General features: G+C 36.9%; 1 protein-coding gene across 3 annotated transcripts in view; it reads right to left on the bottom strand.

Annotated features, from left to right (window-relative positions):
• Window positions 1-260: 260 nt before the first annotated feature.
• SAMSN1 (SAM domain, SH3 domain and nuclear localization signals 1) overlaps window positions 261-15,563 on the bottom strand; it is a 47,170-nt gene continuing 31,867 nt past the window's right edge. For all 3 annotated transcript variants that reach the window (XM_059688094.1, XM_059688097.1, XM_059688096.1), the window contains exons 7-8: window positions 12,149-12,299; window positions 261-1,108 (exon numbers count right to left, since the gene is read on the bottom strand). In XM_059688094.1, coding sequence (XP_059544077.1) covers window positions 906-1,108; window positions 12,149-12,299 — 354 coding nt within the window. In that variant the 3' untranslated portion in view covers window positions 261-905. The remainder of the gene's footprint in view (window positions 1,109-12,148; window positions 12,300-15,563) is intronic.

The following is a 15,563-nucleotide window of genomic DNA, read 5'->3' on the forward strand; positions in this document are numbered from 1 at the left end:
GTCTGAGTGTCTGCCCCCTAGTGGTCAATGTACATTATAGCTAGCGGTAGAGCAGCCTTAGCATATCATTAGCATATTACGCTTTGATTGGTTGAACAGATGACTGGATGACCGGACATTTAGCATATTAAGCTTTTATTATATAGGATATATATAGTGAGGACTGACTATAAAACCTTGTCTGGTAGGAGATATTTTGTCTGAATGTCTAATATGGAAATGCCTAATATGAAAGTAACACTAATCTGGAAAATACCAAATGCACATAGTTCATTTTATTTTTAAAATTAGGGCATTTCAAAATTTAAAGTATTTACACTTAAAGGTGAAACATCTGTGCAATTATTACAATTTATTTCACTAAATCAGAACTAACAGTATATTGTCTATACTTTTATACCATGTAACAGTGAAGAAATCAACAAAAAACAATGAAAACACTGTGGATCAAATGTCTCCAATATTAACTTGTACTTTCTAGTAGGTATAAACATGAGTGTAAATAATGCTTGGATAACTGGTTAAACAGACACAGGCTCCACTGCTGGAGTAACAGACACAAATTCAAAACTGGCAGGTATGGAGAAATGAGGGGATTTTGCAGAATTTATCATTTTGCACTTGCAAAATAAAGCTTATGTCACACATACTAAAGACTTCTATTACACCTTTTCTAATACACTCATGTGAAATATTAACATGTAGCATTTAAAATAATAAATATACATACTATTTACAGTAATTGGAAATGTTAGAGATATAAACTTTTATGTAAAATAATTCAGAATAAAACATCTTAACTTTAGATTGTTATCTTCAAATACTTCTCTTTCTTTCCTATTTGACCTTTTAGTTCTGGAAGAGTTACACAGGATGCAGATGTGGGTATAGAGTTGAGAATGTGTTCAGTCACTTGTTTCTGCGATAGTCATCTTCTGTACCACGTCAGACAGATTTTCAGACTCCAGGTCTTCTTTGCTATTATCAGAATTTTCCGATGAGATGTAACAACCAGAGTCCCTTGGACAGTCATCTAGCTGTGACTTATTTAAGGAGATGTCTGGGCTTAAGGATTGAGGCACAGATTCATTTTCTTGCTCTTGAATAGCTGTAAATGAAAAAGAGGGCAGCAGTTACGCAGATCTAAGAAAAGTTTTATTCATGTAGTTATTCATCTTTGAGCTATTTTAACTGTTCCAACCTGGACTTCATTACAATGGGAACTTCTGTAAGTAAATGATATACTTGTTTATTATAAAAAAGGTATTTATACTCAAATATTCAAACCACTGCTTTCTTAGAAGACAAAGTGAGCAAACCACTGTTACTCTTCTGCAATGTCATGGAATTCTTGTCAACTGCCTGCATAAGCAAAGATCAATATGGACTCGCATTTTACATTAATGTTGCCAAAGAAAGCAGATTGTATCCACAGTGTGACTGATTCCTTGTCCAAATACTCCTTAAAGTAACATTAGAAAAAGTCATTTGTAAAGTTTAAATGTAGAGTCCACATTAATAGTGATCTTCGTGAGCAATTTTGAATCATGATAATGCGGATTAATGAGTAAAAGATCACTATGGACAATAAAGTGGGACTTCAGTTACTTAGAATTTAACTCATAAAATATACAGTATTCAAAAATATTCATGGGGATGTAAAATACAGCATAGAAAATATAGTCAATGATATGATAACTATGCATGCTACAAGATGGGTACTGGAAATATCAGGGGGACACTTTGTATAGTATATGATTATCTAACCACTATGATGTACACCTGAAACTTGTACAAAATAATATTGAATGTAATTTAAAAAAATATACTAAAAAAAGAACAGAGTATTCAGGATTTTCCTATGTGTGCATTCATAAAAAAATAGACATAGGAATCATGTTGCTTTAGGTAGTAAGCTACCACCATCGAGTCTGCTTTATTTAGTTTGTCTTCTATATCTTTGTAGTTCTGAATAACAATTGTTTATGTTCATATTGGTAATGTGTCATCAAATCTGTATTCTAGATTCAACTGGAATTATATGTTAGGAAAAAATTAATATTAGAGATGTAACAAAAGGTATTTCTAAAGAACCTATGTAGCTCTATAAAGATTTATTTTTTCTCAAGAATTCTTCAGCATCAGCATTCTTTCTGTTACTGTGAGGACTGTTTCTTTCCCTTTCTTGACACCAGTGAGTGGGTATTTCGCTGCATTATTACAGTGAGTTCCTCACAGAGGCGATGCTCTTAGCCCACAGCATGTTCTGTTCTTCCCCCTTCTAACCTCAGGGCTCCCCCACTGTGGACTTTTGAATAGCCCAAAGTGGAAGAACAAGCATACTTTTCAAGACCTCTGCCTTCAAATGCTACATACTTCCTCCCATTCTTGCCAGAAGAACTATAAATCCCACCTTCAAAATCTTTGGGAGAAGGATATTGTGTAATTTTCCTCAATAGAATCATATAATGCTAAGTAATTTATCTTTAAGAAATTCACCCTGTATTCATCTGCTTTATAAATGCATTTTTTAGGCTACAGATATCTTGCTGACATTAGTTTATGGTTCACTGTGTATCTAATTGTTATCAACCTCCATTATGAGAGAGAATTTAGCCCTGGTGCCCTAAGGCAGCCTTATATGTAATGGGTAAACTTCTCTTCAATGTATGGAGAATAATGCTAGTTATGTCCGATCCATGGAGGAATTGAAAAGTCACTTAAATTATTTTCAGTATTCTGTAGTTTAGATGAGGAATACAGATTGAGAAAGTCTGAAAAAAATAATAAAAATCATTTCTTAACTATCCTCATCTTCAAAATGAATCATAGCAGTCCTTTTAACTTTTTCCTCCAAGGTTTTATTTGCAACAATGAAACCAAATTTGTGTCATTTTCTGAATTTTCTCCAGGTTTGCCACAACTTTAATTACAGATTCAATTATCAGATATTTAAATCCAGTGATATTATAGCTGGTTCTAGGTATAAGGAGCTTTAATTTCAATATGCACCTATTATAATTATTTTAAAATTTTAGCTACCATGAAGCATTTTTTCTTTATTAGTCTTGACAACCTTTAAGTTTGGGAAAATCTACTTAGTCTTTATGAGACTCTGTTTCACTGTTGTTTCCAAGCCCCCTTTTTTTGTGTGTGAAAAAGCAGGTCTGAAAATGGGACCTCATTCCCTGAGGAAGAGATGCCTCCCTGCCTCTGCTTGTCTATCTTTATTGCCACTGATGTGGATGAGCCAGGTCTGAGTTCCACGATCCGAGTGTCTGGAAAAGACCAGAGGAGCGAGGCCTGGTGTGAGCTTTCTGCCACTTCAGCAATGATCACCATGTTTAGAATGTGATCCTCTTAGAATGGTTGTGAGGCTATTTCCCTAGGTTATATTAGAGCCTATCACTTCATCGCAAAATTAAAATTACTGAGTTACTTCCCTTCAGACTGACATCTACACAGGACTTCACACAATAAAAAGTGCTCTCAATACCATGTTCTATATAGGTTGATTACTGACTGTGAGGTTCTCTTAAAGATAAAATTTAGGCTTAAAGTACTATGATTTCCAAAATTAGCTATTTCCTTTAAAAATAAGTACTTGGCTTGTTATTTTACCCTCATCTCAAAGGGTAACAAACAAAATAAGTGAAAATCTGACTTTAACAGAGGATATATTTTTAATATTAGTAATAAAAATGTATTTGTTTATATTCCCATATGAGAAACGATGTGTCACATTCTCTAAATTCTAGAAATTGGTTTATTTTAAATACAGATCATTTATTGTGGTAATCTTTTATCTGCAATTTTTATAGAAAAAGGAAATAGTTTCTCAGTATGAAAGTCATGCAGCACAGTAATTTACAGAAGAGCAGTGATTTGCTAAATGATTTCCTAGTGAAATGAAAACATGACTATGCTTCCTCAAATGCTTCCCACCAGGCCTGCAGTAATTTCAGGCAGGTGATCAGCTGGAGCCCCTCAACTATAACTATAAAAAGAAAAGGCAGGTCATTATGTTATATTATGGAAATGAGAGCTACATAGCATTACATTTTTGTATTGTGAGGGTCAGGATTTCCTCTTTGGTTTTTCTTTCTTTTTCATCCTGACACTAATGACTTTGGGATTGGCACAAACCTAGCACTGGAGCTGTGGGTGGTTTTCCCAGCAGAGGGGATGAATTCACAGTACTGCACCCACATTTCCTTTCTAAGTCGTTTAGCCCCTCCATGTGACCGTGAAACAGTGTAAAGCTAACTGACCTACCTACAAATTGAAACTATAACCTTCATCAGTTTTGTCCTATGGTCCAATCATCTGAGCTAACCAGGCAAGTAACATTGGAATAAGAAACAGTTTGCTTCCAAAATTACACACTTGCCATAGGATGTCTGAGTGCATCTGTTTTATACCAAAATGTTTGTGATTTGTTAACTTATTTCTAATACTTTATTTCAGTATTTCTAATTTATGTATTCTCTTATAAACGTTATATAAACACATAGACATATGCATATAATCTACAAATGAAAGAATTAAAGTTTTAGATATATTTCCTCTATCCTCCTCAGATCATCTACAATGTTTTATATTCTATCTATAATAATAAAAGCATAATATGCTAATTAGACCAGATGACCTTCCGGATGAAGCCAGGGCTGCGAGGGAAGCCCAGGTCCTTGGTGCCTGCTGGCGGCTGGAGGGAAGCCTGGGTGCCAGAGGGAAGCCAGTGCCAGCAGCCAGAGGAAGGAAGGCCTGCTCTTGCATGAATTTTGTGCATTGGGCCTCTAGTTTTAATAAAAATTAAAATGGTACATTTTTACTATAAAGCCCCTGAATGGTTTTCAAACATTCTAAAGGCTATACATTTTCAAATCTGAGTATATTGGAAATTATTAAATAATTTGAAAAAGATGTCCTTTTTGCTTTCAGCTAACAGCAGGTATAATAGGAAGTCAGGAAAACATCCCCAAACTGTTCTGTACTCTATGTAATAAAAAGGAAAACATAATTATAAGAAAAAAATATTTAGATAATATTTTGTCATGAGGTACTAATTTGAATATTAAAATATTTTATCCTCATCAATATTTTAAGATAGTCATCAATGGCAATACAAAGCGGCATGGTGATTAAAACAAATGACAGCTAATACAATTATTCATGAAATAATTATATTGGAGTTGTGACATTTAATTAATTAAGTATAGGCATCTCAATTATACTAGAAGTGAAGAAAGCTTTAAGGAAATCAAACTAGGTCCTAATTATGGTAAAAAGTTTTCAAACCTTAAGGAAAGAAATCTGTCCAATATTCACATTGAGAAAGTTAAGGATTCACTAAAAATGTAATTTTTGTTTGACTTAACAGGTTTCTTATTCAAATATTCTAGATACTGACTTTACTCTGTTGTTTGACTTAGGTCTGAAGCCTCTAGTTCTTTGGGGCAAGGACTATGAAATAACGTGATTTAGAGAACATAGGGAGATGCCTGGCCAACAAAAGTACCCAATAAACATTTTTTAAATAAAAAGAATGTGATTTTTAGATTAATTAAAGGAAATGTGAACTAAAGAAGATCAAATAAGGATTTTTTTTGAATTCAGCTCTGAATTCTCTTTAAACATCTTTTTATGTCAGTATGCATTTCATTCTCTTAACACCTTCATACTGCTTTATTGTTTGTATATATCTTAATTTACAGTGGGGCCTTGACTTAAGAGTGTCCCGACTAACGAGTTTTTTGAGATACCAGCTGTCTCTCCACCGATTTTTTGCATTGAGTTGACAGAGTAATTTAAGGTAACAAGCTCCTTAATGAGCTCCTTAATGAGCTCAGTCTCGGAACGAATTAAGTCAAGGCCCCACTGTATTTAAAAGAATTAATAATAAAAAAAAGAACTAATGATGGAAGTTTATTTTAGTTTTAAACTAAAACTACTAGTAATTTAATTAGTATTTCATGTATTTGTATGTTGAAGTTAAACTATGCCGGGAGCCGGTCCATCCTTGCTGTTTCAAGGGACCTGGCATATATGGCATACGGTTCTTAATATGTTTGCTCACCTTCTTGGCACTATGTGTTTTAACCAAGGTCACCTCTCCGAGAAAGGTTGAATCCCCAGGTAGGGATTTTCCCCTGAAGTTAGGGAGGGAATAAAACCCCTCAACTAAGTGCCAGGCGGGTAATTAATCCCTTTAACTACGAACAATCATGCTTAAACTACATAATCTTTTCTCCCTGGAATGGAGATAAGAAACGCCCTAACCTTTGTAATAGAGATTGATGGGATTGAATCAACTGGTATAAATACAGTTGTAACAAGACAGAAACACTCAGAACTTAGAACAGAATCAAGAAGACAGAACCTACACGGAGCCTAGAGACAGAAGAACTTCGCTGGAGAGAGCATGCCGGAGGATCCTGGAGAGGGACTGGCCTCAGAGCCTAGAGACAGAGCCTAGCGGGAGAACATGGCAAGGGATCCTGGACTGAACCTGACTACAGAGATTGGCAGGAGAACCTGACTGGAACCTGGGCACTGAACCTGACTGGAGAGCCTGGACAGAACCTGGCTGGAGAACCGAGCGAGGGAACATGGCTACAGAACCTCGCTGGAGATCCGAAGCAGAACCTCTCTGGAGATCCAGACCAGAACTTGGCTGGAGATCCTGGCTAGAGATCCTGGCTAGGCTGCTGATCAACTGAACGCTGTCTCTGTGTCATTCCTTCTTCGCCGACTCCGTCCACACCTTTGGGGAACCCCTGGACCTGCTGGGGTTGGACCCCGGCAAAATTAACCAAACAAACTCCTAGAACTGAATTCCTGGGTATAAAATAAAAGTATGCACATTTTAAACTTTGATAGGTTTTACATTATTGCCCTCTAGAAAGTACTCATTTACATTTTATCATGGACACATGCACACATGGTTAAGACATGCAGAAAACAAATCTTGACAATGCACACCAACTCTTGCCTGCCTGTTACAAAAACTTTTATGTATGCTGTGGGGTTGTGGGGGACTTTAGGTATTATAACCAAAAAAAGTCTTGCTTACTATTTGAAAATCTCTTTACTCCTGCACTCAACATTTATTAATTCTACAGGCATTGTTAACAATCCTCTTAATGCAAGCACAGAATTGGGGACATCGGGAAGGCACATGGTAACAGAGGATTCAGTCTTGTTTGGCCAGGGTAATCATCACAAAGCCATGCCCAGCACACAATCACAGTGCAATCTAACAAGAACAGGAGTGCCCTGCACGCACAGGCAGTACAAGTTTCCTAGGTGACTGACATGAAATCCGATAACTCCCTTCTCTCAGAATTGTTGTCTGGTAGAAGAGTATAAATGTTTATATTTCATTTGACTGATTTGTGTTTATTGTATTACATAAAATATGGCATATATCATAAATTATAAATTAAATCTTAGGAATAAACCCCCTCCTCAAATCTGAAGAAATGAAATGGTCAAAATTAATATAAGGCCAAATAGCTATGACTAGAAACAAATATGAAAGGCATATTTATAAACACAGTATAGGAAAATGTCTACATGCCTCCTCTACTCTGTATATATGGATGGTTAGCATATCTTTTTTTTAAGTTGTATGTATGTGTCTTGACTCTAGATTGAAATCATATGGCAAGAGGGTTGGAAACACCAGGTACACATGTCAGGGGCTAGAGCACCAGCCTGCCCTGGCACGCTCTCAGGCCAACTGCTGGACTGCTCCTTGGCATAACTACAAGTCTCCCCTGCTGGCAGCTCATGTTCCAGGCTCCTGGCTGGGCCTTGCCATTTGCCCTGCATCATTTTGGGCAGGTAGGCAGACAGGAAGGCACAACTGGGGATAGTTGAGCAATGAGGGCTGCTGTGACCACAGCTGGTGCCAACAGCTTGTCACACAATCCACCCTTCCCCCTTCCTCCTCACTGAGCACTACAAATAAAGTTTGCAGGTATCTACAATACACACAGATTATGATACAGTTTGTTTATTCAGTTACTAAGTTGTTGTTGTTTATTTTAAAATTTAATTATCCCTGTGCTAAAGGGAAGACAAGATATTTCCATCACCCATTTTCCCCCAGGACAACAGTATACATTCTCATAGACACACTTTTAAGACACATCAAAGTGTTTCTAAATGTGGGGAGAGAATAAGTTCAGAATAAAGAGAAAATATTTACTATTAAAAACAATTAACTTATTCTAAAGGGACATTTCTCAGCAAGGGAAAGGGGTCTTGAAGGTTGTGTTTAGGGAACAATGCACACACAAACACTCACACACATATAGTCTCTACTCTTTTTTTCTTGCTGGGAATATTTATTCTAAGTGAACAGACCATTCTAAAATTCAGATGATGAATAGAGAAACCCTAATGTGCACAAAATAAACAGATTCTGCTCTTTTGCTCCTTTAAGAGCCGTCTCACCCTGATTTTTCTTCTCCTTCTAACCTGATCTGGATTCCCAGCTGAGAGCCCGTGACCTCATCTGCTCAGTTCTAATGCAGCACAGGAGTGAGTTCAGAACATCCCTGTGCCAGTCTTGCCGGGACTGCAGAGCCCCAAATTGTTCTCCTCCAGAGGTAACCCTGTGATCAGCTCTAGCACCACTTGCCAGCCCTTCCATCAGCCTGATGGAGAAGCAGCTCTACCTCCTGTCAAGCAGTAATCTACAAAGTTTAATTTTGTTTACATCTTCAAAGTCAAAGAGGGTACAACACTATCTCTTTTGGCCTAAAGAGAAAAGGAAAAGTGCTTGCTTGAAGTGTTAGTTTTCTGTTTTTGTTCCTGCCCCAACCCCCATTCTCTTGGTTTCTCTAGATATGTAAAGGCTCACATCGGACTGTGGTCTTTCTACATTATCGCAAAGTTTTTATTCTTGTCCTCAAAACAGGTGCCCACTCTGCTCAGGTTTTATATTGAATGGTTAGCAAAGCAAAACATTCCAATTCCCAACCTAAGAAAGAATGAAGCTCTAAACTAAATTTATTGACGTTCCCAAACTGACGTTATTCAATGATCAGAATAAAATACATACATAAAATCCTGGCAAATTTGCATACCCCATTCTTCCACACACATACAAAAAGCTAACTATTTTTAACCTGTGACATGTATTTGTCTTAGTTTTATTAAAACCATATATTCAAGGTCTTTATCCCTGAAGGTACATGAAGGTTGTGCATTTAATCTTTAGCATGGTTGTAGGAGATATGATTCACAGAGAAGAGAATAGATAAAAATAAGCATATAGCAGCATGGTGCCGAATCATCAGAACTCAACATCTTATCAACAAATAGAAGTCATTCTTCTTTATTTCTTCAGCAAAGAAATTTCATGTAAGATAAATAGCTTTCAGTCAGTATAGCCTAATATGCAATATGCATCTTTTTGACATGTATATTCTAATAGTTCTTTTGACCATAAGATTAAAATAAGAAAAATCCCTGTGCTGTGTGTTTACAACAAACACTAGTTGAATCTGCATTTTTTCCATTTTTCATCTCCCAGAATTGGGCTCAGTGTATGTATGTTTGTACATTACTGGCTATTATTAAATGATCAACTTCTAGTGACCTTCAAGTACCATTTTCCAAAGTTTTACAAGGGAAATAATTTGGAGGATTTGTACTTTTTTTATAGCAAACATCACATTTCACATCATGCTTTGGAGATATTGTGCTTTGTTTTCAGAGATCAGGGTATAGCAGTATGTGTTTCAAATATCTGGATTTAGTAGATGGGTTCTAGATACATGACCTTGAGAAAGACACCTACTCTAGTTTTACTTCCTTCATGTTACAAAGGAAGAATTTGGGTAAGATAAATCATTATATGTTTTTTGTTGTTAACAGAGAAAGTAGATGGGTGATAAGAGAGTTGGAATGAAAAATTGGAAGTGGACACTGAAAGTGGCCCAAGCATTTGGTACTGGGCTGATCTTCCCTCTGTGGGTCCTCGCTGAAAACTGCTCTACAGCTGAAAGCTGGCTTATTGGGGCTCTACTTTCTCTGTTAACAACAAAAAACATATAATCTTGTTGCAGTGCAACCACAGCAGCTCCCACCTTTCAGTGAGTCCGGCTGTTATAAGGTTTCCATTCTCATTTAAATACTAGCTTCCACTTTTTGAGGTAGAAAACTGAACTTAAGCTGCTGAAAAAATTGGAAAGTAGTAGTAATTTTAAGTTTTTAAACATTCGTTGTTGTTTTCACATTTATCAATTTGCCTATGTGGAAGGAAAAATGTGGGTTTTTATAGCATACTGCCTTTGATTGAAACCCTAGCTCTGCTACTTATCTAGCTGTCCAGCCTCTTTGAAGTTCATCTCTAAAATGTTTTCTTATCTGCAAAATTGGCAAAATACCGACACGGATGGTATTGTAGAAGAAAAGCAATTTTGTGCAAGTGTCCAAAAAATACTGTCTTCTTCCCCCTACTTCAATGTCAAATTAGTTTGAAGAGTATTGACAATGATACTGAACATTATCAATTACAAAAAATCTACAGAATCTGTTCTTAGCCTAACATTGCTTACAGAGGAGACATATTTTAAAATGACAAGATGTGACAAGAAACTGCCTCATTTACATGAAAGATACTGCTACATCAATTTAAGCTGATCAGTTCTGTTTGGGCTTGGACTGCTGAGTACACTGGCTACTTAAGTTTGGTCTTTGTCTGCCGCTGTGGCCCTATCCCCTCTCTTTGCATCTCCTAGCTTCCACAACTTTTCAAAGAATGCACATAAGCACATGGGCCTAAGGGTGAAATCAATTCTGCAGGTTTCAAATTAGTCATACACATGAAAGCTTTTTGAAAAGGATGAAGATCTATGCAAACTCAAGACAGCAAGTAAAAAAAAAAAAAGTAAAGGTACAATTTCTTAAAAAAATGAATTCCTTCTAGATAACAGGCCAGTATCTATAAATATGTGCTGTGCAAATATGCCCATTGGGGGATATAAGAGAGAGGATGTAGGGGAGCCCACAAAGGGACAGCCAGGAGGCCTGGGTCCTAAGTGCAGCTTTCCTCCCTACTCTGGACTGTTATTTGTAGTGTTAGAAAGTATAGCACTGCATCACAAACACTGGTCCTCGCTTTCCAATTTGCTAGGTAGGTTGGGCTTGGACAAGTTACTTATCTTCTCAATTTCTCATTATAAAATGGGGGCAGTACTGTCTTACTCACAGAGTTATGGAGAACATTGCAGAAGGCAATAAATGTGAAGAACCTGGCTCAAAATTGTACTCAGAACATGTTAAAAGAGTAGTTAATGCTTATTATTATTATTACTTTGGCAAGAGAAGATTGGATTAGATGATCTAAGTTATTCTTCATCTTTAAAATTAGGTACTTCTTTCCTTTTTTCTAACAAAATATTCCTTGCAGAGCTTGGCATGTTCTGAACTCAGGGTTCTGGGAGCCTGACCAGATTTAGTAAGAAGAGTGTTCAGACTGGGCAATTGTAAAAGCAAAAGCTAACCTAGCTCTACAAACCCAGTTGGTATAGCCAGTATTCTGGCACAAGTAAGTCTGCATATATTCCTCCATCTTCAGTTTATAGTCACAAACACACAGAGCCATCTCAGATAATAGCATGGAGTGCTGAATATTTTTGCAAGCTATTTTAACATGTTGAAAGAACAGTATAAACACATACAAGATGCGACTATATGGTAATAAAATGAATCTTCTTGTGTGGCATGAAGGTTCGTTAGTTTGGAGCCAAGCTCTGGGCTGTTGTACAGGAGCCGCTTATGACATTTCTCACTAATGGCGCATGCTGCCACTAAATGTTTGCCTCTATCTGCTCCAGTCTTTGGCAATGCAGACATGCACTTGCATGTAAATTAGTAACTGCAGAATCTAAATGACGGATCCAGAAAAGACCTTTCATTTTCTGAGTCCAAAAGGGAAAAAAAAGACCTTTTTCTAATTATATATTTGATCAGAGTTGTTGTTTATAAATGTGTAAGAATACACTTAATTTATGAGAAAGAATGCTTTATATGATTCTCAGCAAATTAAATTGGGACTTTGTTTTTAATGATTTCACTATTTACATTAAACTGTTATTATCAGCTAGGGAGAAAAATAGGTGTGCAAACTTACTTTCTTCATCCAGGAGATTTTCAGCAGCTGATAGTAACCTCTTCCTGTCTTCTGGGTTTTTAATGTTTAATTCAATGAGATGACTCTCTTTTATATCCTTTAAATCTTCTAGGGTCTCATAACCATTGAGCAAAAGTGTTGATGAGTATTCCTGTGTGGGAGAAAAAATTATGTATAATATGAGCTAGTTGGATTTAAATACTTTTAATTCTCTGTAGATTTATAGAAAGTGTAGAAATGCTTATGGAAGCCAATAAAACTTTTGCTTAACTTTATTTTACTTGTACTAGTTTTCCACATATAAACTCTAGGGCATTTAAAAGAGTTGGAGGTATAATTCTGACATTCTGGAAGGACAAACATAGAGAAGAAATAATTACCTTAAGATATACAATGCTAGATAATGGATCAATTAAATAGCTGGATCATTCATCCTATTTGGCACTTTTTCATTTCTCAATTTGCTAAATTGACAAAACTAGAGTGCCTTAAGTTTATAAACAAAGTGCTTTTTAAAAATATATATATATTTTATTGATTTTTTACAGAGAGGAAGGGAGAGGGATAGAGAGTTAGAAACATCGATGAGAGAGAAACATTGATCAGCTGCCTCCTGCACACCCCCTTACTGGGGATGTGCCCGCAACCAAGGTACATGCCCTTGACCAGAATCGAACCTGGGACCCTTCAGTCCACAGGCTGATGCTCTATCCACTGAGCCAAACCAGTTAGGGCAACAAAGTGCTTTTAATAGAGTATATTATAGTAATATTTTTGAATCTACATCTCTTATTTGCTTGATTGCAAAAACAGCTACCCTCATTAATTTCTTGGGGTAGGGTAAAAAGTAAATTTGAAATAGATGCAATTTAAAAGTGGACTTAGGCCCTAGCTGGTTAGAGTGTCAGCCTGACAACTGAAGGGTCCCAGGTTCTGTTCTGGTGGGTGGGGGGGCGTGAGGCCCAAGTTGCAGGCTTGATCCCCAGTGGAGGGTGTGCAGGAAACAGCTGATTCTCTCTCATCATTGATGTTTCTGTCTCTCTCTTCCTTTCCCTTCCTCTCTGAAATCAATCAATCAGTATAGATATATATATAAAAGTGGACTTAGGATTTTGGTTATTAACCAAAGGAATCCAAGGCTTTCTATTTAATTAAAAGTTTTATTAAGCTTTACAAAAGTACTGTGGTTGGAAAAAGTATTGTTTCCTTTTCTCAGCACATATATCTTGTCCATCATTTGTATCAAGATATACTAGTTTAAAATTCCTGGGCTTTTGATTTCAAAGTCTGTATTTTATTTATGTAACCTCTGTTCTAACAGCATAAAAATTCAAAGTGAAGTTTAATGCTTTTCAACTTTCTCAAAAATTCCTCCCATTTTATTTGGTTATTATTTCAATATCCTTATTTAGTTATTAAAATTGAATAAGAGGAATTATAAAAGTTTTAGGTAATCAGAAAGAGCTTATTACTAGCCCTTTAATGTTAAAAAAAAAACACAAACAAACAAACAAAAAACAGTAGCAATTCTTTTAAAAGTATCCTAGAAGGAACACTGAATTAGGACAGAGAAAACGGAAATTCCCATTCTGATATAGCCATCTAACTGAGGGTTCATGACTAAGTTATTTCACTTCCTTAGACCTTGGTTTTCTCATAGGTCATGATAAAAACAAATAGGGAAGCAGGATTCAAACTTGTACTTCTTCCAAGGAGCACCCAATTTGGGGCACCAGTAGTAATGTAGGAAGACCTAGGCAGTGTGTCTACAGACAAGATTGTAACTAGATAATTCAGGACAAACAATTAAGGAAAGTTCAATTAGCTATTGCCTTAATGAATTTCAAAAAGTATCAAAGTACTACCGGGTTAACTTTTAAAATGGATTGCAAAACAGTAAATTGAGTGAGGCTAGGTATATTGTATATACACACTATTTAACACTGTAGATATTTTGTTAATATATGAGAAAATAATTTTATTATGAATATAGACAACACAGTTTTTTTTTTTAACTCAATTATTATGCAGGCTTAAGATCACTGTTTCCTAACAAATTAGTTTTAAAAGAGTTATATTTACTTATTTTCCTCTGACTTGCTTTTGATCTCTGCTCTAAAGAAAATACAATTTTCATTTTTTTCTTTCAAGTTTCTGGTACCGTTGTAATTAGCTAGTTGCTAATATTAGGAAAGAAGCATAAGGGAGACCAGACATTATCGGCCTGTTAATTGGGCAGCTTCACTAGGAAGCTGCAATTTCACACTCCCAGGGACCCACTGGCCCATTTCCTTGCAGCTTATTGGGGGATGGAATTGGACAAAGCGGAAGATGAGCGCATGCATAGTGAATTGGGGTGCCACAGGGAAAGTGGCTGTCAGTCAAGCCTGGGGAACCGTGAATTGACTAGAGTAGGGCAAGGCCATTGCAAACCTGCAAAAATTTGGGACTATACAATCCCCTAAACAAAAGGAGTTCATGTTCTCTCTCGGCCCTCTTGTTCCAGCTTCCTTGCATTAACCTGTGTTTCCTACATAGCCAGTGGCCATGTGGACCCCACATGTAAGGGACTGATGAACTGTATCTGGGAGCACAAACTAAGCCAGCCTGGTGCTGGATTAGACTGTGTCTCAACCTAGAATGGAAACTTGGGATACTGGCTTTGATTTTAGCCCTGCTAAAAGCAAAATGGACTTCTTCTGAGGAAGCTAAAAGGCTAATTCCAATGTAACCCTGATTTTTGGGGGTGCGGGGGGGAGGGCTAGCAATCTGAATCCATGCCAGCAAGCTCAGTGTGCATTCTTGATAACCTGTAATTAAGTCACTGCCTCCTTCCCAGAAACTGGTCTTGCAGAACCTGTTACGGAGGCCATAAAACTGTGAACAGCGCACTGCCCCGGAGGGAGGGTTATTAACGCTGGCGCCAGGCCAGACCATCAGATATGGCCTGGAGACCCCCAATACCTGGGGGCCTTCTTGCAAGGCCCGTGAAAAGGATCAGAAGCATAATCCATATTTGTGGGGAAAAGACCCCAGGAAGATATAAAAGAGAAGCCCCCTGCATGTTACTTTCCTCAGATTTGGAAAGTTATTCCCCGAGTCCGCTGGCATAAATAAACAGTGTCACTCCTTTTCTCTAAAGCATCGCTTGGTTTTTCCTCTAGTCTTCTGCAACATTTCCTTGGAAGGACAAAGCAAAATGGGACCTTGGAAACTCAGGGGTTTAATTGATCAGAAATAAAGCTTTCTACAATACCACGTCCTCCCCTGCAAGTCTCAGAAAATTCTTTTTCTGGGGATATCACAAGAAACCCATTCCCACTAGCAACCTGTAGAGATGTGGAGATCTTTACATTGATAACATCTGGATTTTTATTTTCACTCTTCATACTTTCTTTATGATTCTTCTTTACAT

This window comes from Myotis daubentonii, chromosome 3, assembly GCF_963259705.1.
Source record: "Myotis daubentonii chromosome 3, mMyoDau2.1, whole genome shotgun sequence".
Taxonomy (NCBI): Eukaryota; Metazoa; Chordata; class Mammalia; order Chiroptera; family Vespertilionidae; genus Myotis; species Myotis daubentonii.